Source organism: Peromyscus eremicus, chromosome 5 (assembly GCF_949786415.1).
Source record: "Peromyscus eremicus chromosome 5, PerEre_H2_v1, whole genome shotgun sequence".
Lineage (NCBI taxonomy): Eukaryota > Metazoa > Chordata > Mammalia > Rodentia > Cricetidae > Peromyscus > Peromyscus eremicus.
Window position 1 is genome coordinate 57536890 of NC_081420.1, and position 27102 is coordinate 57563991.

At 41.8% G+C, this 27102-nt stretch overlaps 1 protein-coding gene across 1 annotated transcript in view; it reads left to right on the forward strand.

Annotated features, from left to right (window-relative positions):
* Positions 1–27102, forward strand: part of Taf3 (TATA-box binding protein associated factor 3) — a 154697-nt gene that overhangs the window by 101546 nt on the left and 26049 nt on the right. Inside the window, 2 exon segments of the mRNA XM_059263515.1 lie at positions 9228–11056; positions 23360–23442. Of these exon segments, the coding sequence (XP_059119498.1) occupies positions 9228–11056; positions 23360–23442 (1912 nt within the window).

Genomic DNA, 27102 nt, shown 5'->3' on the forward strand with positions numbered 1-27102 from the left:
AGAGAAAGAGGCAAAGAGAAGGGAAGGCAGGTACATAAGTCAAGATTATACATTGATCATTTGATGAAAACATGACCAGAGACTCACAGGAACTGAATTAGGAACAGTATTTACAGCAGATTATAGAAGTCATGACAGCTGATTGTGCATGTACATGTGAATAGTTAAGGGGTTAGTAATGACAGCTGATTGTACGTGTAAATGTGAATACATAGTTAAAATGTTGCTGAATTGAACTTGAAAATGTAGTGTATTAAAACAAAAACTATATTGCTGACAGTGTTGTAAGTTGCCATTTAAGCTGGGTTGGCTCAACCGTGTGTTTCTGTTGGCCATGGCTAGGCTAGCTCACATAGTTGTGGTCAGCTGGTGATCTGGGGCCTCCCTTCCATGTCTGATGCTTTGGCTAGTTAGTGTTCTAGGTTCTGCTGTTCTCACCATCCTGCAGGCAGGCAAGAGGGTAGCTCCCAAGTGCGAGCTGTCGTTTTGTTTGTTATGCACTTTGTCTTGCTAGTACTCAAAAGCTACGTGGGTGCTGCTTTCCCTGAACACTGCTTGTCAGAAAAGTAAGTGCTTCAGAAGGATGAGGCAGCCACCCAACCAGTGATGGCTGGAGGCCCTGACCCATGTCTGTGTGATGGTGCGCACGGTGGTTATTCTTTCTCTACTAGTTTGCTTTCAGATAGATAAACAGCTAGTTTGTCTTGTAGGCTGAGGAACAACAATATGATAGGCTCTATCAATTCAGGGAAGGAGTGACTGCCATTGTTTGTCTTGGAAAACCTGTGTCCTGTGGGCAGCCTTCCTGTGTGACAAATTTAAGAAAATTGTGACAATGGTGAGTCGTGAGTGTGTGGTGCTTAATTATAGATTTCATTCACTCCAAGGGCTTACATTCTGAATATGGAATCTTAGTTGTAGCAAAATTTATTCTGAAAGACTTAAAGGAAGATGATTGAAATATTAGAGATACTGACATTGTCTGAAGAGATCTACTTATATTTATTTCTTGTAAAAAAATCCACAATATTACCATAGCTGGACCTATTATGCTATTGTAATCCTAGTTGAACGGAGAAGGGTGATTAACGATAGCAATTTATTGTATCTGAGGAGGAAAGAAAATAGGAGATGTTGTCGTTATCATAAATCATATCATAAATAACCAAAAAGAAGCACTCGGAATGCTTGTGTGGTGTCAGCAGCCAGCCCTTTCAGGCCCGTTAGCCAGGATGTAGCCATAGAAACCCCAAAGTCATATTGTTATCTTGGTCTTGCTGCAGTTATGTGATACAACAGTATTAACATATAGATTAGGCCATTTATAATGCTAGGTGTCATTTCAGGTTGGCTTGCTTATACCGCATTTTAGTTTTTTATTGTGCAGAATGTTAGTGGAATGAGCCTTTTATACAGGTCAGTATGTGTAGGTATTTATAACACATCTTCACTACAGCTAATTTATCATGTCATTGATTGGCTCTGCTCTAGGAATTGTCATTGCCTAATTGTCATATCTAGCACTTTTTTTAAGTAAGTAGGTTTGTTTTTTTTTTTTTTTTTTTTTGGTTTTTCGAGACAGGGTTTCTCTGTGTAGCTTTGCGCCTTTCCTGGGACTCACTTGGTAGCCCAGGCTGACCTCGAACTCACAGAGATTCGCCTGGCTCTGCCTCCCGAGTGCTGGGATTAAAGGCGTGCGCCACCACCGCCCGGCCTAAGTAGGTTTTTTAAAAAAATACAAGCCCACTTATACATGTTGTGTTTTAAGGTTCTGATTTTGGTTGTAGACAGGACAGTTTAAAAATAGTATATGCCTTAGTATAGATGTGTAATTAACATTTTTTTGGCCTCAGACTAAAGGATAAAATGTTGAAATGGATTATGGTTGGTTTGACTGTCACTGCACCTCCTTTTTCCCCCAGGTACCCACTGTCCATCTCCCTCTTACCATCCACCTGTCCAGGCCCCCTCCCTGCAGCAGCACCTCCCCTGAACCCAGCCTTCCTAGCAATACTCTGTGTTCAGACCCATCTAACCTCACCACTCCATCAGAGGGTTCAGTTATGTGCCATCTTCTCAATCTTCTTACCCCCAAAAGTAGGCTCTCTTCTTTTGTTAGCTTCACTGTCGTGTGAGTATTTTGCAGCAACGTTTTAAAGATGCAACCTTTATCCAAAGACATAAAGAAGTGGCTAGAATTCTAAGTACCATTCTGGTGTTTCAGTGACCTTATTCAGGATTAGGACTAGTTGTGTCCTGCCCTTTAGATCGGCCCTTGTACATGGCCAACTACATGTAGAGATGGCCTCAATAGTTGTTATAGTCAGCCTTTAGTAGGGGCTCAGATGGCCTTGCTTCTGTTCTGCAGATGAGCAATAGTAGGTCTTGGGGAGATTAAATGGGTTATGCTGGGTTGAATTGTGGCTCTGGGGAACCAAACAGCTGCAATTTCAGTGCAGTTCCGTTTCTAGTCCACCTTTCCATCTCCACTCTTTCCTCTGTTCTCCATACGCCTCCTGTTCAGATCTCAGCTCTACTGCATCAACGAACATCTACAAGGATACAGGTGGTTCTTAAGGTCCGGAGACTGTGTCTTCCTCACATGACTTTGTGTCCCTAGAGTCAAACACAATGCTATCATAGTACCACTTAGGTTAACATGCAGATAACTGAGTCATTGAGTCTCTTCCAGAAACTTAAGATAAATACATCTAAGAGCCAAACAAATGTGAAGGTATTTTTTTACTGGGGAAAAAATGTAAATAAATAAAAATGCTGCTGATAAAGGGAATATTAGCATACACCTTAACCTCAGAACTTAGAAGACTGGGGCAGAAGATTGCCAATTTGAGGCCAGCCTAGGCAACTTAACAAGACCCAATCTAAAAATTAAAAAAGTTTCTATGTAAGTAATGTAGCTTTAAATATATTTGATTTGGGGGAATATATGTGGGTAGCATTTTATTGTCCTTTTAGTTAAAGTTTAAAAATAGAAGTGTGTTTTCTGCCTGGTTTGAGAACACGCCACCAAAGTTAAAGTTGCATGCATCTGTGTAGTTAATGAGATAAAAAGCTTTCATGCCATGTGCAAACAATTTCCTCTTTTTCCTAATGTCTACTAGCTTTTTAGATTACAGTGTTTCTTTAAAGGCATTTACTGTTCTAGTTAAAACGATATTTTGTTCTAAGTCAATATTTATCATAGCTTAGAATTAACATCCCCAAATCCTTGTGGTGTGTTCGGACCTTATTGCCTTGTTTTGTTTTTGTTTGAGAAGTTTGCTAAGGAAGCATGTTTTTCTCATTATTCCTCAGAGAAATGTAGGGAGTGTGGATTTATGCTGTCAATGAAAGGAAATCACAGTGAAGTTTATACTGTCCTGCCCTCATCAACATTTGTCATTTTCAAAAGATGGACATTGCTGTTGATTGCATTTTATTTCCTTTGTCACTGCTGCTGCAAAAGCATTCCAGATGTGTCAGTCAGTTTTCTGTCACTGTAACAAACACCAAGGTGATGGCCATACGAAGACAGGCTTATTTTGGCTCCCAATTTTCGCAGTTTCTCTTGATTGGTTGACTCTGTTGCTGTCAGCCTGTGGCAGAGCAATACATCATGGTGGGAGCACACAGAAGAGCAAACCCGCTGACTTCATGACCCAGGAAACCAAAGCAGAAAATTAAAGAGACCGAATCCACATTCCCTTTAGAGCGTACCCTTCCATGATTTAAAGACCTCCCATGGGCCCCACTTCATGAAGTTCCCTCCACCTCCCAATAACACAAAGTCAGCAACAGCCCCTGACACGAGGGTCTTCAGGGACACTTAAGACAACACACAGGGAAAACTATTTGGCAGAACAAAAGGTTCCTTTGTGTCCTCAGTTAGGTCAGTGTTTTCTGTGGTGGAACTATATGAAATTCACATCTTAGTGAATCTCTATGAAAAATAAAGCCATCATTATGGGGCAAGGGAGAAACCTGGTGTCAGGGAAATTCCCAGGAATCCACAGGATGACCCCAGATTAGATTACTAGCAACAGTGGAGAGGGTGCCAGAACTGGCCTATCCTGGTAATCAGATTGGTAACTACCCTAACTGTCATCATAGAGCCTTCATCCAGTAACTGATGGAAGCAGATGCAGAGATCCACAGCCAAGCACCAGGAGAGAGAAGAGGGAATTATATGAGCAAGGGGGTGGGGGGGCCAAGATCATGATGGGGAAATCTACAGAGACAACTGAACCAAGCTAGTGGGAACTCACGAACTTTAGACCAACAGCTGCGGAACCTGCATGGGACCGGACTAGACCCTCTCTGCATGCAGGAGACAGTTATGTAGCTGGGTCTATTTGAGGGACCCCTGGTAGTGTGATCAGGATCTATCCCTGGTGCCTTAGCTGGCTTTCTGGATCCCATTACCTGTGGTCGGACACCTTGCTCACCCTTGATGCAGAGGGGAGGGGCTTGGACCTGTCTCAACTGAACATACCAGGCTTTGCTGACTCCCCATGGGAGGCCTTATCCTTTTGGAGGAGGGAGTGGAGGGTGGGTTGGGGGGAGGGCCTGGGGGGACCTGGAGGAGGGATGAGAGGGGAATCTGTGGTTGGTATGTAAAATGAATAAAAAATTTTTTTTATTTAAAAAAAAAAGAAAAGAAAAAGAAAGTTGTTAGTAACCATGAACATTTAAACATTTAACAGAAAGTTAAATATTTTTGAGGCTTCCCACCCTGGCTTAATTAGAATTCTTAATATGTCTTCTTTGATGGGAGGGTAGATTAGTGTCTTCTTTAAAACCTTTTAGATGTATAGGGTTGTGACATATTTTGTGGTGTCCTGTAATAAATGTCAGTGCTGAGAATCAGTTATGATGAATCCTGATTAGGAGTAACTTCTCTACAGAAACACATAGTTGTATCATTGCTAACTTCAGCCAGGTTCTGATCCTACAGGAAAGGAAGTACTCTGTGATTCCTAGAGCAACCTAAGTATTAAACACTTACTCAGAAGTGGCTTCTTTTACTGAAGTGTGACTAAGAAGTCTGCCCAGTCACTATCTCCAGCTTTTGGGGCAGGAAAGGGTTGTTGGAACAGGTTGAAAAAGTGACACCCATTTCATGTGGAGGTGTTCACTCTGCCCTGATCATGGATTGTTGTGCATGAATTTTAGGAAACAGAGTTGCTTTTCTCTTTTAAACCTTTTCCAGAAAGTGCTGTAAGGTTAATCTTCTACTGTATGTCTGTACCTTTGAGCGCTGTCATTGCTTAAAATACTTTTCTGTAATGATAGCTTTTCACTGTCCTCTCGAGGGAAATGATGCTAATGTCCACATCTGCTAGAGCAAGAAAGAAAACACAGAGGAATGAATGAAAGGGTTTTCTTAAAATCTCACCCTTGATAGTTTCCCTTGAACTAATGTTCCTCACTATTATTTATCGCATATGTACAGAAGATGCCTTGACTCCAGTCTCCAAATACTGAGATGGTAGGAATGATGGCAGATATCTTGTTAACTTTGTCAAACAAGTGAGGCAATTTTACAGTAGAGGTTTTCCACAGATAGGAAACAGGAAAACATGTCCAGAGTTTAACAAAACAAAAACCCCCTTCTCGCTTACAGAGCCCTGTTTTGAATAAAGCTTTATGGGTTTTTAAGTTGTTTTACTATCATGAATAACTATCATTAATTTTCTAAGCTTTTATGAGTTAACTGAGATCTAAGTTGAAAATAAGTCAGTATATTTTCTAATGGTATTTTATGAAACTATTACATCTTTTCCCTAGCTAAGCCTGAGTACTTCTTTCTGTTCTCATACCTACCTGGCAGCATCCTGCCAGTTCTGATCTGATAGAATTATACACACTAGTAGAATAGCTTCAAACATCTTGTATTGAAACCACAAATTTGAGGGCCAGCAGGATGGCTCCGCTGGCGAAGGTGCCTGCCGCCAAGCCAGACAACCTGAGTTCAGTCCCCAGGACCCATATGGGCAGACAGAACCAGATCCTGCAAATTGTCATCTGACCTCTGCTGGTCATTTTTATGAGTCCTTGCACATATGTGTAAACACACACACACACACACACACACACACACACCCTCAAAAAACAAGTAAATGTAATTTGAAAAAAGAAAACACAAGTCCTCAGGTTATTCTGATTATAAGCATGTCTGTGTCTGGAAGACTTAAGTAACTTTTACCAGTTGCCCTGGACCCCCTTCCCAGGAACCGCTTATGTTAAAGTGGTTTCCCTCTGCACTTCCAAGGCCTTCCTCGGGTGTCCTCTAGGGACTCACATGCCAAAAACTAGTGATGATCCGAACCAGCCTCCAGAAATAGAACAAATATGCTTTAAAGGATTCTATGGGCCTGTTTTCTTACCTAGCCCAAACGTTCCTCTTTGTATCTTGCCGTCTTAAGATTTGTGACCTTTCATAGAATAAAAAGTGTTTTTTTGAAACAGTGAAATAGAGGGCTAGGTATGTAGCTCAGTGATTGGAGTGCTTGCTTAATGTGTATGAGACTGAGTTTGATTCCCAGCACAGAAAACAAAAAAGATATGTAATACTAGCAAGTATTCCTTTTTGTGGTTTGGGACAGAGTTTCCTATATACTGTGTTGGCCTTCAGCTTGCTTTGTAGCTAAGGATGACTGTGAACTTCTGATCCTCTTACCTCCACCTCACAAATGCTGGAATTACAGGTGTGTGCCACCATGCCCAGGCTTATGCATTACTGGGGATCCAACTAAGGAAGGACTCTATCAACAGAGTTACATCTCCAGCCCACTGATAAGGACTCTGAAACTTTTATTCCCTTGGAGACTATCTTAAGCACTCTCTTTTCTGGTTCTTCACAGGTTTACCTCCTAGTAATTAAGCATATTTGAAGTCTGTTCTGTCTTTTCATAAATACAAGAAGGGAAGGCAATATTTAGATGGTCCGAACATTGTAGTTTTGGCACAGCAAGCCTTAACTTGAAGGATCAGGGAGGAAATACTCTTGGCTGTCTTTGTTTTATGTGTAACCAGAATATAATTGAGCCTAAGGGCGATGTACGCAGAAGTTGAGGTAGGAGGGAAAGTGGGCAAAGAAATGGTCTGAAATGACTCCCATGTTTCTGCCATGGCTATTGGAGAGATGACAGTGGCATCATGAAATGATGGTAGCAATAATTATGTTGAAGTTACGTGTTCTTATAGTTTCTAGAGTACTTTTACTTTGTTACCTCACCCATTCATCCCTGAAGCTTTTGTAGCCAGACTTCTGTTAGCCTTCATTCTCATTGACCTCTTGGTGAATAAATTGACTTTACTCACCAGGCTTCCTTTTGTTAAAAGAAAAACCTCTAAATGTTTTTTCATTTGTTCATTTATGTGTGTATGTGTGTGCACCACAATATGCATGTGGAGATCAGAGGACAACCTATGAAGTGAGTTCTCTCCTTCCACCATGTGGACCCCAAGACTCAAGCTCATATTACCAGTCTTGGTAGCAAGCACCTTTACCCACTGAGCTCTGTTTCCTGCCCTAAACTTTCTTTTCAAAACTTCTTGATCCTTTGAACTCTTTGACATCTGATCCTCCATGTATTTCATTGTTCCTTTTGTCTTTACATATAGGTAGTCCTCTAAATTCTGAATCAGCACTTCATAGTTCATCCCACTCATCCATTGTTTTTTCAGTTATCAACAAAAGCCTCTCGCGTCCAGGTCTGGTTTTTGGAACTTCAATATATTTTTAGTTGCTCGGTCAACACTGTTGGCTAAAGGTTCCTCAAGCCTGTGTCCAGAATAGAGCTAATAATCATCATTGCTCCTCATTCTTCTCTCTGTTAATGATGACCCTGATCATTCTGGGTCTTAAAGCCTTGGATCTGTGTTTGAATCCTTCAATTCATACCTGAGCATGCAGCAGTCTGTTTACTGTTTGAAGTATGTCATTTATCTCTCCTGCTTCCTATTTGCTTACTACTTTCTAGTCTAGTCTCTTCTTCTATCTTGTCTACATCATGTTAGTCACACCTAATTGTCCTCTTCTTTTGGAGTCTGTCACTCCCCTTCTATCCATCATGTGTACCTGTTGGGATAATCTTACACATACTCCAGTCTATACTAGCAGAAGTCTTCTTTTATTCCTCATTTTACTCCTCACCTTCCAGACACATTAGTCTGTGGTTCTTACACACTTCCTGTATCTCAAGTCCCCCTCTTTGCCAACCAACTGTTCACTGAAGTCTTCCCTGTTGATAGCGAGTCACCCCCTTCTGCTTTGAAATCCTGTAGCACGTTGTGGTACTGATTACTTTCCTGTATGCTATACACATGTACTGTTTTAGGCTGTGGATTGACCCTGTAGTTCTTTCAGCCTTTATCACCATGTATTATATACTTAGTTAATATACGCAGAAAGACACCATCTGATCTTATAAGAAAGAACTCAGTCAAGTTGGCAGGGCAGGTGCAGGTAGGTAGGCAGGGCAGCTCCTTTTGAAAGGCCAGGAAACAGGCTCAATGAGGTTGAGATTACCTAAGGCCCATCACTCTGTAAGGCCAGAACTCTAGCTAAAGCACAGTGGTGGATGTCTGAACCAAATGGATTACATTGCACCATGCCACCCGTCCAAGGAGTGTATCTATGATGAGCGTTGTGTACAAAGAACTAAAATTTGTTTTCAAAAGGCTGGGAAGATGTCTTAGTCAGTAAAAGGCTTGCCACAAAGTATAAGGATCTGCATGCAGTCTACCATAACCCCTGTCTCCCTGAATGAGTAAGATCCAGATTCAGTGAGAGACACTATCTCAGAAAGTAAGGTGGAAAGCAGCTGACTTAAGACAGCTGCTGTCAGCTCTGGCTTCCACACACAAGGTGTACACCCGTACACACATATAAACATGTACACACACACTTTTAGAAGTATGTCTTTCTGTCATTTCGGAGATTGGCAGTCATGAATGCTGACCTCTGTTTTTGAGGGGCGTGGAGGTGTTGGGGAAAGCGTAAGAAGAGTGTAGAAATAGAAAGTCAGTATTCTCTCAGATTAGGAAATGAGTTTAGGAAGCTGGCCTTCCTGTTGCTACTTTTAAAAGAATGATGTCCCCAGGGTGGGAAGACTGGGAAGGACTCACTGTAGACTCCTTTTCCTCCTTCCAAGAAGTGCTGTTTGAAGCCTAGATTCCGTTACTCTCTGCTACATTCTAATAATGCCCTTTTCTTTTACCAGAGGAAGAAGAGGAGCAGGTGCCCACTGATGGGGGCACCTCAGCAGAAGCCATGCAAGTGCCCTTGGAAGAAGATGATGAAATGGAGGAGGAGGAGGTCATCAATGATGAGAATTTCCTGGGTAAGAGGCCACTGGACAGTCCTGAGGCGGAAGAAATGCCCACCATGAAGCGCCCACGACTCCTGAGCACTAAAGGGGATTCCCTGGATGTTGTCCTGTTAGAAGCACGAGAACCTCTCAGTTCAATAAATCCACAGAAGATCCCACCGATGCTTTCTCCTGTGCATGTCCAGGACAGTACAGATCTGGCCCCTCCATCGCCAGAGCCCCCGATGCTGGCTCCGTTTGCAAAATCACAACTACCAACTGCAAAGCCATTAGAAACAAAGTCGTTTACACCGAAAACAAAGACTAAAGCTAGCTCTCCAGGACAGAAGACTAAATCACCCAAAACTACCCTATCACCAGCAAGGCTTGGAAGTCCTATTAGGTCACCAAAAACCATCCCCAAAGAAAAGAAATCACCTGGACGATCTAAGAGCCCCAAGAGTCCCAAGAGCCCCAAGATTATAACTCATGCTCCCCAACCCCCTGCCAGACCTGAAACACCAAATAGGACGCCTTCAGCTATAATAGTTGAAAAAACTGCTAAAGAAGCCATCCCTGTGAAGCCAACACAGACTCCCCCGGAAATCGGGAAACTGAACATGGAAATGCAGCCGAGAAAGGCTTTGGTGACAGACAAAACCATCGACGATTCCATCGATGCTGTGATTGCACGCGCCTGTGCAGAGCGGGAGCCGGATCCTTTCGAGTTTTCTTCCGGATCAGAATCCGAAGTAGACACTTTTACAAGTCCTAAGAGGATTTCAGGTTCAGAGTGCACCACTCCAAAAGCTTCTACTTCCTCCAATAACTTCACCAAGTCCGGGTCTACTCCTCTGCCTCTTTCTGGCGGAACTTCAAGTTCCGATAACTCGTGGACAATGGATGCCTCGATTGATGAGGTGGTACGGAAGGCAAAGCTGGGAACCCCTTCTAACATGCCCCCCACCTTCCCGTATATCTCTTCTCCCTCCATTTCTCCTCCCACTCCCGAACCTCTGCACAAGGTCTATGAGGAGAAAGCCAAGCCACCTTCATCAGTGGATGTAAAGAAGAAGTTGAAAAAGGAACTGAAGACGAAGTTGAAAAAGAAGGAAAAGCAGAGAGATAGGGAGAGGGAAAAGGAGAGAAACAAAGAGAGAAGCAGGGAGAAGGATAAAATGAGAGAGCGGGAGAAGGAAAAGGAAGCTGCCAAAGAAACCAAGTACCCATGGAAGGAGTTTATGAAAGATGAAGATTCCGATCCCTACAAGTTCAAAATCAGAGAATTCGAAGACGTTGATCCAAAAGTGCGGTTGAAAGATGGGATTGTGAGGAGGGAGAAAGAGAAGCATAAGGACAAGAAGAAAGATCGAGAACGAGGCAAGCGAGACAAAGATAAGAGAGAAAGGGAAAAGGTTAAAGAAAAAAGCAGAGAAGACAAGATGAAAGCCCCTCCAACGCAGCTGGTGTTGCCCCCGAAAGAAATGGCGCTCCCTTTGTTCAGCCCTTCCGCAGCAGTGAGGGTCCCGTCCATGCTGCCTGCCTTGTCACCGGTGCTCCCAGAGAAACTGTTTGAAGAAAAGGAGAAGCCCAAGGAGAAAGAAAGGAAAAGGGACAAAAAGGAGAAGAAGAAGAAGAAAGAGAAGGAGAAGGAAAAGGAGAAGAAAGAGAGGGAGAGGGAGAGAGAGAGAAGGGAGAGAGAGAAGAGAGAGAAAGAGAAGGAGAAACACAAGCATGAAAAAGTAAGCTGGGTATCATTTTCGGCACTATCTGAACAAGGTCCTAGTGCAAAATGCAGGTAAACAAAGCCCGGAGTTACATCTGTGGTTTAGATGTAAATCCAGGGGCAGTTAAGTGACATTTCATTTGTAATTCGGTTACAAAGATCATTTGTTCTGTAACTAAGCCCCACACATAGGATGCTAAAAATGCATAGATTAGGAGGAATCTAATCACAAGCTGTAAACTCTGTTCACCAAACTGATTTCTATAGTTAAAACACACACACACACACACACACACACACACACACACACACATACACACAAACACACACACCCTAAAATAAATAATATTTGTGTTCAGTATCAAGTCTACTACATAATGTCTTGTACTGACTCTTGGGTACCCAAAAGCATCTATTTTCCTAAGACATGTAAATCCATGTTCCTTCTGTAAGAGGACAGGAAAGCCAACAGAGGGCTAATGGCCTTTGTCTCCTTTAGGAAGGAGAGCCACTCTGACATGACTTAAGGCTGAAGCTGCATGTAGGACTTGAGCAACTTCTTATTCCTACCATTTTCTGTGTTGAGATCGGAACTCCTCTACTGATCTGGTGGTCCAGCCTGTAGGTAGACAGTAACTCTATATACAGAGATCTAGTCTGTCAGGTGAGGAGACCGGACTTGCAGAGTCCATGTAAACAACAGGGATGTTTTATAAGAGCCAGGAGCAGTGTCCTGTGGACACAGGATATAGCCTCTGCTCAGACAGCTCTGCTCTTCCTTGTGGTCTGAGATTGTTGCAAACATTCATTCAGTGCTCAGGACCATCTGTAGAGCTTCAGAGACTCCTACCTACACATGATCTTGTCTATTTGCACTTGGCCACAAATAATGCCCAGTCACTCCTTTCCATATAATAAATACTATTCTACCTCCAACCAGTGATGTTACAATGTCCTTAGCCTCAAACTTACCTCAAAGGCTAACTTGGCTAACAACAGCTACATTCCTGCTTAATTCTATTAATTTGTTTAGACCCCCTTGGCTTTTCTATGAGTAAAAAAAGATAGAATGAAAATAATGTCAGTAACTTGACACCAGCAAGTTAATGAGACACAGGACACCAACTCCTCTCTTTTTACAATATTTATTTTATTTTTATTAATATGTGTCTGTCTGTGTGTGTTTGTGCACATGCATGCAGGTGTCCCTGGAGACCAGTATTAGATTCCCTGGAGCTAGAGTTACAGATGGTTGTAAGCCAGCATGGGTGCTGGTAACTTAATGTGGGGATTTATCGAGGCAACTCCACGTAGTTAAAAAGGAGGTTTATTTTGGGGTTACTTACAGCCAGTAAAGGGGTTGGTTATAGGATCCAGGAGAGGTGAGGTGCAGTCCAGCAGGGTTCTCTGGAGAACTCTGACTTGGTCTGCCATCCATCATCCAGGATCACCAGGAACCAAGAATCCCAGCACATCCAGATCTCAGGTCTTAAGGGCTCCTGTCTCGGCCCTACCACAGGGGCAGGTCATAGGTAGGAGTGGCAGTTACCAGAAGCCTCACTAGGGGTAGTACTTCTAGGTCAAAGCTGGAGCAGCTACCCACTACAGGAAGTGAACTTGGGTCCTCTGAAAGAGCAGTATGAGTGCTCTTGTCTCTCCAGCATATCTTATTTTCTGTCTTTACAGTCATGCTATCCTTTTATTATGTTATTATCTTAATATGGTACTTGTCAGGTTTTAAAACACTTCCACACATTTCCCTCCTCCTGGCACACCTATGACACTGATCCAGTAGGTATTATTAACATTTGTGAACAAGAGGCAGCCTAGGAGAGGGGCCCATCCCAGGTGAGGATCACATATCCACAAGAGCCAAGTCCCTTTTTGCAGATAGTCATCACATTTTGAAGTGTTTTATTAGAGACAGTTGTCTGACAGTAATTAGTTATTATTCTGTCATGCACCTGGAGTAACAGCAGCTGAACTCCCAGCCAGTCCCACATGGTGCCGTTGTATTTAGCACCACCTTGACTTTGGGAAGTCAGTGGCATTGTTTGAGCAGCCATTATGAATCTGAATGAAGCCCCCATCAGATGAAGCTGGTAACAGCAGACAGGCCATGGATCTACCTAACACTGGGGAAAAACAAACAAAACCCTTGAGCAGAGGCCCACTTACCAGTAGCCAGCCAGACTGTCACCTAATAGAAGAGTTCAAGCCTTGGTTTTTTTTTAAGATTTATGTATTTGTTTGTTTGTTTGTTTATTATACAGTGTTCTGCCTGCATGTATGCCTACACACCAGAAGAGGGCACCAGATCTCATTATAGATGATTGTGAGCCACCATGTGGTTGCTGGGAACTGAACTCAGGACCTATGGAAGAGCAGCCAGTGCTCTTAACCTCTGAGCCCATCTCTCCAGCCCGCCTTGCGTTATTTTTGATAGGTTGTAAATCAGAGAAATGACAAAATATAAAAATATATCAAAGTCAGTTATCTTACAGGAATTTTACAAATTAGAAATAGAATTGTAGAGTTAGACCTAAGTTAAAATCCTGGCTTTTGTGAAACTGGGCATATTGCTTATATGAAAATTAAATAAGAATGATATATAAGGTGAGCATAGGGCCGGACAGTATGGACACACGCCTTTAATCCCAGCACTCGGGAGGCAGAGCTAGGTGGATCTCTGTAAGTTCGAGGCCAGCCTGGTCTACAGAGCGAAATCCAGGACAGGCACCAAAGCTACACAAAGAAACCGTCTTAAACAAACAAACAAACAAACAAAGATGATCATAGGAACATATCTGGCATATGAGTAGTAAATGTTATCTACATAAATGAAGATGGTTGCGGGCATAGTAATAGTATTTATTTTGAACTACCCTATAAAAGTGTAGACACCCAGAGTTGGCTACTTCATTGGGCCATTGTTAATACAATAGAGTCAGCGATTTTATACTTTAAAAATATCCTTTCTTCCCCCTTGTATTCCTTTATCTGTTAGCTTTTTTGCCGTAGAAAGGGAAGGGTAGTGTCACTTGTGAAAAGCATTGATAAGGAGCAGAGATTGAAGGCTGCTGTAAACTCTGAAGTCTCTATTCCACCCACCAATCCACCCAAGTTCCATGCAAAACAAGTCATCAGAAATGGGCTACATATGCCTGCAGATTTTCTTAAATATCATCGGGGGGGGGGGGAGGTACTAGAAGCAAACTAGATGGTTCAGTAGGTAAAGGCACTTGCTGCCAAACCTGGCACCCTGAATTCGATCCTCAGAGTCCACATGATAAAAAGAGAGACCCTACTTCCCACAAGCTGGCCTCTGACCGCCACATGTATACCATGGCACCTGTGGACCCACACATATATGCAAAATAAATAAATAAATGTGAACGTTTTCCTTTAAACATAACTGAACTGACAAGATCACTCAGTAGGTAAATGCAATTGTCACCAAGCTTGGCAGCCTTGGTTTAATTCCCAGGATTCACGTTGTTGAAAGAAAGAACCAACTCCCACCAGCTAAGAATTTGCCTGGAGTCCAACAGACATAGGATAAGGTGCAGCCTTTTGTTCCCCTTGTGAGCAGTCGTACACATTAGTCAGAGCTGGGAATCTGCCCTATCACTTAGTAAAACTAGATCCAAACTAACTTTTTCAGAGTGTCACCTAGTAAAAATAGACCCAAACTAACTTTTGCAGAAGAACCTATTATAAGCAATTCTGTTACCTAATCATAAACATAGTGTAATAGCTTTATCAGTGGTCAACAAAGCAGTTTAAATCTTTTACTAGAATTTGTGTGTGTGTGTGTGTGTGTGTGTGTGTGTGTGTGTGTGTGTGTGTGTGTGTGTTGCATGGCTCGATTATTTTAAACCATGAATTATTGGGGTATAGATGAATGTGCAAGATTACCTTAATTTATTCTTAGTATTTTAAGTGTGTTTCATAGAAAAATGATCACAAAAATGAAAATACCTTATTATTTATGATGGTGGAACTAGAAAACTGTGTTCATCTGTGCACATGCATGTGCATAATGCTGGGGTTTGGATTCAGGTCCCTCACATGCTGGGTGAACTCTTTACTATGAACTATGCCTGCAACTCTACCTAGAATCTTGAGTAGAAGATAAGCCAGAATCCATCAGCATCAGACTGAGGGGTACACATTCTTGTATTCCAATGCATTCTTACTTGAATATGGTCTTAATGATGTAGAATGTCACCCCAAAAGAACACCCAACTTAGGCCTGCAGGGGCTTTTGCAGTTATCTGGTAGATACCCCAACCCTACCACTGCCTAGCTGTTGTGATCCTCTCCTACCTTTTGTGACTTTTGCTTCTTTCCCTCTGTCCCTGCTTCACATTCATTTTAGGAAAAGACAGCATCACCCCATCCATTTACTTCTGTTTAAAAACAGTTAGCTGAGGGAGTAGCCCAGTTGTTAGGATGTTTGCTTAGTATTAGAAGCTCTGGATTTAGTCTCCAACATTGTAAAAATCAGGCATCGTAGCCCATGTCTTTAATCTTAGCAATTGGTAAGTAGAGGCAGGAGGATTAGAGGCTCAAGGTCATCCTTGTTTCCATAATCTATTTGAAGCCAAACTGGGATCCATGAGACCTTGTCTCAAAACAAACAGAGAAAACAATGTTTGTTTCATATCTTCTGTAAGAATACTCACCGTAAGAGCCACCCCCCATAGAAAACCCTGAGCAAACACTAGTTTTTCTTATTTAAAATGTACAGATAACTGACAGTTTAGAATTATCTTACAAATAACTATAATGATCATACACAAATAATTAAAAATTTGTCTATGCTGGAAAACTTACAGACTTTGTAAAGAACACCTCAACCTTTGACCTTTCCGACTGATCAGTTATCTATTTGAGCTCACACTGTCTATTTGTGAATGAGCTAACCTAGAAAATGAGCAATACTGGCACTATCACTTGACAGTATATCTGTGTGTCAGACTATTCCATGATTTCATCCTCCAAACTGCTCTGTGGTTTTGATATTGACATGCTGATTTTTTTTTTAAGATTTATTTATTTATTATGTATACAGTGTTCTACCTGTATGTGTCCCTGCAGGCCAGAAGAGGGCACCTTCTTATAGATCTTATAGATCTCATTATAGGTGGTTGTGAGCCACCATGTGGTTGCTGGGAATTGAACTCAGGACTTCTGGAAGAACAGTCAGTGCTCTTAACCTCTGAGCCATCTCTCCAGCCCCGCCATGCTGATTTTGCAGTTGAGAAAACTGTGCTCTGAAAGATTTGAGTGACATGCAGCAACAGTGAGAAGAGACTGATGTGCCTAGGCCTATTTAACCAAATTCCAGGTCCTTGCCACTCATGGCAACCTGCTCTGCTTAGTCACTCTCCATTCTGGCATGTCTAGGACACAGGATGTGACTGGCAGAGGACAGATAAGAAGGGCTGAGGATGGGGGCGAGGGTAAGGTGGCCAGAAGTGTAGCTTGAATTTTCCTGGCTAGCCCACAGTCAGGACACATCTCTCTCACCTGCCAGTCCCACAGCCGTCAGACCCAACCAAGTAAACACAGAGACTTATATGGTTACAAACTGTATGGCCATGGCAGGCTTCTTGCTAACTGTTCTTACAGCTAATTAATCCATTTCCATTAATCTATACCTTGCCACGTGGCTCGTGGCTTACCGGCATCTTCACATGCTGCTTGTCATCGTGGCGGCTGGCAGTGTCTCTCTGACTCAGCCTTGCACTTCCCAGCTTTATTCTCCTCCTTGTGCCGCCTACACTTCCTGCCTAGCCAATGGCCAATCAGTGTTTTATTTATTGACTGATTAGCAACACATTTGACATACAGAACATCCCACAGCACAGAAGGACTGAGGATCAGGAGTAAGGTGACCAGAAGGACTAAGGATCAGGAGTAAGGTGACCAGAAGAGCTGAGGATCAGGAGTAAGGTGACCAGAAGAGCTGAGGATCAGGAGTAAGGTGACCAGAAGGGCTGAGGATTGGGGGTAAGGTGACCAGAAGGGCTGAGGATTGGGGGTAAGGTGACCAGAAGGACTGAGGATCGGAGGTAAGGTGACCAGAAGGACTGAGGATCAGGGGTAAGATGACCAGAAGGGCTGAGGATCAGGGGTAAGGTGACCAGAAGGGCTGAGGATCAGGGGTAAGGTGACCAGAAGGGCTGAGGATCAGGGGTAAGATGACCAGAAGGGCTGAGGATCAGGGGTAAGATGACCAGAAGAGCTGAGGATCAGGGGTAAGGTGACCAGAAGGGCTGAGGATTGGGGGTAAGGTGACCAGAAGGACTGAGGATCAGGGGTAAGATGACCAGAAGGGCTGAGGATCAGGGGTAAGATGACCAGAAGGACTGAGGATCAGGGGTAAGGTGACCAGAAGGGCTGAGGATCAGGGGTAAGATGACCAGAAGGGCTGAGGATCAGGGGTAAGATGACCAGAAGGGCTGAGGATCAGGGGTAAGATGACCAGAAGGGCTGAGGATCAGGGGTAAGGTGACCAGAAGGGCTGAGGATCAGGGGTAAGATGACCAGAAGGGCTGAGGATCAGGGGTAAGGTGACCAGAAGGGCTGAGGATTGGGAGTAAGGTGACCAGAAGGGCTGAGGATTGGGGGTAAGGTGACCAGAAGGACTGAGGATCAGGGGTAAGATGACCAGAAGGGCTGAGGATCAGGGGTAAGATGACCAGAAGGGCTGAGGATCAGGGGTAAGGTGACCAGAAGGGCTGAGGATCAGGGGTAAGATGACCAGAAGGGCTGAGGGTCAGGGGTAAGGTGACCAGAAGGTAAGGTAGCCTCTGGGCTGATAAAGTAGCAGTCCTTGAGGAAACCTTATGAGCTCTTGTTTAACTCCATGTTTTTTAAAAGCAAATAAGCGATGACCTCAGAGCCTGGTGACTTCAGTAATCAGAAATATTAAACACTTTATGATTCAGTGATTCCTTAATCTGTCCTCAAGTCCTTTAGTATCTGCCCCCAAATTGCCATTGGTTGAATAAACAGTTTAATACTGTAGAGAATCATACATAGTCTTATCTTTTGTTCCTTCAACGAAAGAGTTTCTTCTTTCTTCCTTTCTATTTAAAGCAGTGTAGTCATCGCTGCTTGTCATAACTAGTGAAATGAAAGGTTTGCTGTAAATAAGTAACAGTAAAATGGGGGAAATGTTCCCTCGCTGATTCTCTTTGCTGCCTCTTCCATGCTTAAGTAGACTGCTACTTAAGGCTGCACCCCAGCCTTCTATGAATGCACTCCAAGGGCTCAGATGGGAGCCAGGCTTGCTGTGCACACTGGACACCCTCTACTAAACTGTAGCCAGGCCTCTTGGAACTGTCTTCTGAATGTTTCAAATAGCTGATGGGCATTTTGTAAGCCTGTTTCAAAAAGGAACTCATGTAAAGAACTTAATTGCTAAAAGGACAACAAAGGAGTAACACCCCACCCCCCACCCCCCCCACCCCCCCACCCCACCCCCCGTCCTTGAGCATCCAGAATGCTAACTGGTTCCATGTAGCTTTTCATCAGGAGTGTTGCTGGGGTTTTCTAACATCCCGGCACAGGGAGGCATCAGGACTAGTACCTGCTAGCCTCGATTACCCAAGCTAGTGCACATAGATGGTAGAGGTTCTTTGCTCTTTTTTTTTTTTAAATGAAAGGAATTTAACATTAAAAAATAAATAAATAAACTTGGACAGATTAAATTGACAAAGCTGCCCATTACCTTTGTAGAAAGTCCCTGTCAAAAGATAAACTTTAAAGCTAGAATGCATGAAAGGGTTCTAAGATAGAATTTAAATTTAAACTGATTCTTTAGAGATAAGCTTTTTAAAAATCCACCTCTTTGCTTCAAGTCAGGATTTTAAAAATAAATTTCCCCTTTAAATCTCTTGAGCGATTTTCATTTTTTGCAAGGCCGCACTGCTGGTGTCCTGGAAAAATGGAGAGTTAGGGCTTTATCAGTTGGTGCCCTGAGGTATGTGGCAAAGAAGCTAAATCCTTGAAGATTAGCAAAAAAAAAAAAAAAAAAAAAAAAAAAAAAAAAAAAATTTCAGCACATGGCTATAAGGGGCTTATATGACTACTAGTGTTAGCTCAGGTGAAAGAAGTATTGCTTATACATAAAACTGGACAAATCCACTGACAATGTATTTTTAGTTAGCTACAAAGGAGTCTTATATTGCTGGACTTTACCTCTTTGGTGAATTGGGAAGCCTAGTAATCCACTATAAATGCTCTTCTGCTCGCCCCAATTCGAAGCATTACTCCAAAGTGCTGTTCTTTTATTTTAACCCTTAAAAGTTCCTCTTGGCCCCAGGATGTGGCTTTGTGCCATTAAAAGATGACATTTGTCATATTTTTCAAGTGATTGATTAATCATTGTTATCATTGGGTTTGTTGTTTCCAGGAAAATTCAGGAGAGAATTGTTTTTAATTGGTAGTTAGTATCTCTGCTTTTATTTTGATAAGCATTCAGATAGAATTAACATAAAAATTCAGGGAGAAGTTCTTATTTAGAAATTACACTTTCTTTATAGTATTAGCATCCTCATTAACCTCTTTCCTTTGAACAAAATAGTCTTATTCCTTTCTCTGTACTTCCTTCCAGTTTTTCAAGATAAACATGACTAACTTTTTGACTAGAATTGAAGTGTTTGAGTAGCTTATAGGTAGAATTTCCATTTGTCCTAGCTGCCTGAGATAGTCCTGGTTTGTCTGCTTCGTAGAGTGCGTAATACTTCCCTCTTGCTTCCGGAGACAATGTTGAGTATTGTGATTACAGATGAACTTTGAGCTGAGATGGCAAAATCATTCATTAGTTCATTCAACTTATGGAATACCTGCTGATTTCAAGATACATTCATACTGTTGTGAATCTGACTTGTACCCTTATTTTTCTTTGCTTATTTTTTATACATCATTTAACTGTGTTTGTTTGTTTGTTTGTTTGTTTGTGGGACAGGGTTTCTCTCTGTATCCCTGACTGTCCTGAAACTTTCTGTGTAGACTAGGCTGTCCTTGAACTTACAGAAATCCACCTACCTCTGTCTCCCAAGTTCTGAGGTTAAAGGCATGTGCCACTATGCCTGCTTCATTTAACTTTTTTAGAGTAAGTCATAAATAGCCCATCTTTTGGTTCATAGTACCTGTCAGGTCATTCAAGACAGCAACATAAATCTAGCTATTTAGTTGAATGAACGAAGGTGAAGCCAAAGTTAATCTCAAATTCATATAAATTCACTAGCCTCCCATAAAGAAAAAAAAATACCATACAACTAACCCTAGCAATGACACAAGTATCTATCAGTTATCATAAGATACCTTGGTAAAGAAAGTAAACAGCTCCATTCAGGACATGCATAGTACCAGGACCCAAAGAGTGTCCAAGAGCCAAGGAACTGTATTATAGAACCAGAGGTGACTTTGTGTCAGGAAGCTTGGGTTTACATGATTTATGTACTAATTTTGCAACCCTGAGCAAACCTTGCATTGTTTCTGAATGGGCGTTATTTGGGGAAGAGTCTGCCCTCTATGTCTACCATGTGGAGTTTTAAAGATCCATTGGATGGTGTATGGGGGGGGGGGGGGGGTGATTCCTTAAAATGCTAGATAAGTCTGTTACAGTTATCACATAGAAAAGAAACAAGCCAAACACAGTGCAGCATATAACAATTAGTAAAACAGATTTTTTTTTAATTTTTTTAAAGTGCAGTGGGAAGCTTTGTTTTTTAAAATAATAGTTTTGCCAAGTGAGGTAGTGCATGTCTTTTATTCCAGCACTTGGGAAGCAGAGGTGAGCATATCTCTGTGAGTTCAAGGCCAACTTGGTGTCCATAGCAAGTTCTGGGCCAGCCAGGGCTACATAGTGAGACTCTGTCTCTAAAATAATGAATAAAAAAATGAAGAGACAGAGGCAATAAAGAGAATAACAAGATACAAGTTAAATGCTGAAAAACACATGAGATTGTTAGCCAGAGGATAAAGGGAAGATAATTTTTTTCAAGATAAGAATTTAGCACATTTAAAAGTTTAATGAGAATAATTAATAGAGTCAAGAGACGTGATGTTCTGTAAATTATGCTAAGGAAAAAGAAAGTTCTTAAAGAGTCTAGAAGAGATGGGCTTCACACTTGGGGGCACAAAAAAAGTTGGTACATTTATGGGTAATTTAAAGAATTCACCTGCCTCAGGCCTCAATATTTTTACCTTTTCGTTGAGCAAAAGCAAGAAAGAAATTATGGCAGGGTTTTGAAAGAAATGAGGCTTTGGAATCACTGCTTCATGTTCAGGCCTTAAGTGTCTCTTAAGCACTTGGAAGTCACTGTGGTAGACATTGGGAAACACAGTAAGCAAAACAGACAGGCTTCAGTGGTGCTTGAGTGCGCTGGAAATCCAAATAAACTAATAGTATTAAAGGCATCCATGAAGTCAGAAGTTTTCTAGATGTCCCTTTCTGTCATTCAGTGCTCCAGAGGCTGGATTCGGGTTGATCCTGGAAGAGTAATGTAATAACTGAAAGATAGGAATTGAAGTTGTGTTCAGATAAGCATTAATTCAACAGATGTTTGTTGAGCATGCCCTACATGCCAGGCAGTAGTTATGTGATGATAGGTTTGTAAATGAACTGTAGGTAGAGAGGGGTAAAAAAAAAAAATATATATATATATATATATATATATATATATATATATATATACACACACACACACACATACATACATACATATATTCTCATATATATGAGAAAGTGGTATTCATATGCAAATAACTGCATGATATAGTGCATTGAACAGTACTTTATATATCCATTTCCCCTACAGCCACCACATGCTTTCATTATTGTTTCATTCTCAGGCTTCAGATATGTAAATCAGTATTTGTAGATAGTTGTCAGGGTTAGCAATGACATAGAGCAGTATTCTAAGACAAGTTAAACATCTGTCAGTGCTTGGGCCATTCCCAAATGACAAAGAATTATCCCACCAAAATGTCTGTCCCATCACCATTGAAAAACTCTGATGTAGATAAGAATTTGAGAATACAGAAATTTTGTTTGGTTATTTATTCAAAATATTTATTATACCATAAGTTCTTAACTAATTGTCAAGAGACCATGTAATGTCATACTTAATTTGTGTATTTTCTTTCTGACTAATAGCTCAAATGTTTGTGAAATCCTAAACTTTTTCAAATCATTACCTTCACCATAAATCCTTTCTAAATTGAGAAAGTGTGCCATGTATACACACCTACATACACATAGAAATTTTAGGTCTTTTTTTAGTGAGCCTAAAATGGAATTACGTAGTGCTAGAATTATGGTCCTTAGACTTCAGATATAATAAAACAAACTTACAGTGAGTTTTGAATTCATCAAGGCCCATAAGTGTATGTTGTATAGGGAAGATCTTCTGGTAAGCCTTTTTAGTTATGTTCTGTCTGGCAGTCATGGGGCTCAAGAGCCTGTTCAGTGGTTAAGAACACTAGCTGCTCTTCCAGAGAACCCAGGTTTGGTTTTCAGCACCCACATGGCAGTTCACAACTGTCTGTAACTACAGTTCCAGGAGATCTGATGCCCCCTTCTGATCTCCACAGACACCAGGCACACATGTGGCACACAAACACACATCAGGCAAAATACTCATGCACATAAAATAAAAATAAATAAACCTTTAAAAATAAGAAAAATATGGTGGTTACGTAAATATTCCACCAGATACTGTGATATCCCTGTGTTAAACAGTACAGTAAAACTAAAGAAATGAACACAAACCAATTAGCCAGAAACATCACATATTAATGTGATGTAGATAAAGCTCGTAGGCTATATTATGTGCCAAAGAGCCTTCAATTATTAAGAAACATGAACTTGGGCTGGAGAGAATGCTCAGTTGATATAGGATATCATAACAACATAAGGACCTGAGTTTGATGCCCAGAACCCAGTAAAAAGCAGAGAACCAGTAGTGTGCACCTGTAGTCCCAGTGCTGGTGGGAAGCAAGACAGAGGCACTTTGAACCCTGAACCTCATTGGACACTCCTCCCCCATCCAAATGGATGCGTTTCCACTTCATTGAAAGGACTGTCTTCAAAAAGCTTAGAGAATGGTTGAGGAAGACACCCATTTCTACCTCTAGCTTCCCACACTCGTGTCTACACACAACACATATACACTAGCCATGTCTTTTCATCTAGCACTGCCAATGTGTTTATTACGTTTGTGGGGTGGGGAAGTAGAAGAGATAGGAAATATTTTAGGAAGAATTTTTTTTCTAATTAATGTACTAACTTCCACAGATAAAAGTGGAGCCCGTCATCCCAGCCCCAAGTCCAGTTATCCCCAGATTGACTCTGCGAGTTGGCGCTGGCCAAGACAAGATGTAAGTATAAGCATTGGGAATTGGTGAGACCTACCTTCTCTATGCTGTCCTAATAGATTAGGACTCTGCCAGACTTCCAGGTATGAACAGAGTCTGTACCAGGAATAGCTTGCTATCAGGTTTTTATTGGCTTCTTGTTCCAGGTAAAAGCTTTTTTCTTTGCTTAATATATAGGATCCTATGCCCCCCCCCTTTTCTCTTTTTTAAAAGTTAATATATGGCAGTATTACTGCATAGTATCTGAGGTCCTGGCTACTTGAAAAATAAGAGATTGTGTAGTGAGTGGGTTAACTGCCACATTTCACCCACATGGATGCAGTGTTAGACCTTCTCAGTAACACATCACTTGCCAATGGCAAAGACTAAAGATTCAGATGGTGTAAGAGAAAATGAGGAATGTCAATCATTGTTTACCATTTGTCTGAATTTTAACAAATCAATTTATCAGGCCATCTTTATTTTTTTAATATAGTTTTCACATATAGTTTTAGATGTATGAATGTTTTGCCTATATATATACTATGTTATGCACAGGTACCTGCAGAGGCCCATTTTCTTTAAAGGATATTGTTTTCTTTCGTCCATCCTTTGAGGAAGTGTTTAGACCTACAGTATCCTCACAGGCTCCTGATGCAGTATGAAATATTAGTTTCTTTTGTAAATCATGTTGAAATTCTTGCTCTGAAGAGCACACTGTGTGTGGCATTTCAATGAAATTCATGAGTATAACTTAGTATTTTTTCCCAGTAAATGTGAAAGTGGAGCAGTTTGCTTTGCAAACAGTTAGATATCAGAGAGAATGCAGAAGACTTTCAGTTCCACTCAAATTTAGCATAAAAGTGAGAGGAAGACTTCAGAATTCATTAAGTAAAGAATAGAATATTTACTGGGCATGGTGGTACATATCTGTAATCCAAGCACTTGGAAAAATGAAGCAGGTTAGTCAAGAATTCAAAGTCAGCCTGGGCTAAATAGCAAGACCTATCTCAAGAAACAACTAGAAATTTTGCTTTTTTTATTGAAATTTTTATTTAATATTTTTATTTATTCTTTGACAATTTAATACATATATGCAATGCAATTTGATCATAAATAACCCAATTCCCCATCACACTTCCTCAGAAACCACCCCCGAAGCCTCCCACCTTCGTGTCCTCATCTTTTTGTTTTGTTTAAGTACCCCACGATCCAATTACTGCTGCTTGCACATGCATGGGTTGTGGGGCCATCCACAGGAGCTGGAGCAACCTACTGGCTGCTATAGCTACAAAGAAAGCCAACTCCTACCACAGCAACCACAGCTTCTCAGCTCAGGGTGGGCCTAGTGAGCCCCTCATCTGTGCTGGAGTGTTGACTGGAATGCTCTGTGCTGGTGACCACACCTACTGTGAGCTCTTGAGTGTGACAGCCGGGTCATATCCAGAGGAGAGCCTTTCACAGCACTGCCCACAGTGAACAGCTCTTAAATTCTGTCCCCTGCTTCTTCCACAGTGCTCCATAAGCCTTGGCGGGAAGGGATGTGTCTGATGTCTCACCTAGGGCTCAGTCACTTGTTCTCAGCACTTTGACCAGTTACAGTCTCTGCCCTAAGTGCTGCCCACCAGAGAAGAAGCTTCTCTGACCAAGGCTGAGAATGAAGGAAAAATGAAATCAAAGGAGGAGGCCATGCCCACTCCTAAAGGATGGAGAAGATTTGTATTGTAGACATAAGGGAGAAAGCAGGCAGAGGGCAGAGTCCAGGCTGCACATGCCCTGCAGACTAAACTCAGAGGGGAGAGAGAGGAGCAAGAGAGGCCGCCGGGCCCAAGAGACCTAGAGCAGCATAGCCAAAGTGATGAGTTCTGTGGGCATGAGGCTGGGGAAGGGAAGTGGAAAACCCTGCGCCTGAGACGGAGGGGCTTAGGGGAGGGGACAGAGTAAAGTGCTGGGAGAGCCACAGGTGGGTGCTGAGAGATGCTGGGAGAGCTGGCTGGCACCTGCCTTGATAGTTAATAAGCACTCATCCATTTGCTGGGGCTTCTGAGACCTAACAGAGAGTGACACTGGTCTGTAGGTATAAACCTACATATTTAGAAGGCCATTTGACACCATGTACATCTAGTAAAACAGCCGTAGAAGATCCCCCAACCTCCATCCAGGCCCTGGGACCTCCCCAGCTCTGGGCTTTTGACAGAGTTTCCAGTGCACAAGACCATGTTCTCAGTTCATTCCTTCTTAAGATGTGTGTATTTTACATACTGCCGCTGTCAATTCTAAACATCCTGCAGTTCAGAAGCCCCTTGGGATTATGATGAAGGGTAAGACAGAGGCCAACATAGTCCTTCAAGAAAGTATATGCTCCTGTGAAGAGCTGCAGGACAGAGTCCAGGTGGTTCTTATTTTTGCTACCTCCATTCTCTGAATGATTTTCACAGCGTTCTTCTTTGGTGTGACTGTAGAGACCTAAATAACAGGTGGTTCCACTGCTGACAAACAGAAACTCTTCAAAAACGATTTGAATTCCACTCTCTTTCATCCTGGTATCTGATGTACACACACCCTTGAACTTGCTAAGGAACATCAGACTGGGCCAAGGTTCTAGTTCAGCAGTAGCACTTACCTGGCATACACAGGCTCTAGCTGTCTACACTCTTGAAAATCTCCTTGGAAATTCTGTAAACTGTCTCATTTCTCTAAGGGAAAGTGTTCTTGCTCATCATTCAAAAGATACTTTTACCAATTGATATTTAATTTCTATTTTCTCCATAGTTCATCAGTACCCAGTCTTAACTCCCACACAGAAGCTTGGCTTCCTCCCTTTAGAAAATTAAGATTGAAAATGACATTTCTAGTTACATTCCTCTTTCTGCCCTGGAGTGTCTGTTGGTGATTCTGTTGGCTGTCTATTCTGTTTTTACCTTTCAATAAATCATTTATATTCCTAAGAGACTGGAAGATGTGAAGACTGGATCCTATTACTCTGGATCAAAATGTCCAGCTTGAGGGAAATTAGAATAGCCTGGATTCTTGACAAATTACCCTCAAAAGTACAGTGTTACTTGTAACATGTAACTTGTAGATGCTTGGATAAAACTGCCCTGTTCTATGAATTGATGGACTATTTGACCAAGGCAGGCATAGAAGTATACTGGACAAAGAAATTCAGTGTAACACATTGCATGTTAAATGAAAATCAGAGGGAGGCAGGGCCTCAAGTCCAATAGAATTTCCCATAAGCATAAATTCAGTAAGTATTTTTGATGATGTGACGGTCTAAATTGGAGGTTAGTAAACTCCAGCCCGGGAGCCATATTCAGCCTATTTCTTGCTTTTGTATGACCTGCAAACTAAGAATGTTTCTTGTGTTTTTAAATGACTGAAAAACTTAAAAGAATATTCTTTGGGGCTATAGAGTTGGCTCAGCAATTAAGAGCACTTACTGCTCTCCCAGAGGCCCAGAGTTCAGTTCCGGCACCCACATCAGGTCCTGTAGCTCCAGATCCATGGGACCTGCATCCATGTACACATACTCATAAAAATTTTTAATTAGAAATTAAAAATATTTTTGTGACACATGGAAAAAATTCTAGCCATCTTTTATAGTTGCAGGGTAAGAAACTCCCCTGTAGTATAACCTATTCCATGGCTATAGTGACAGGAAAGTAGGCAGTCATATAACTA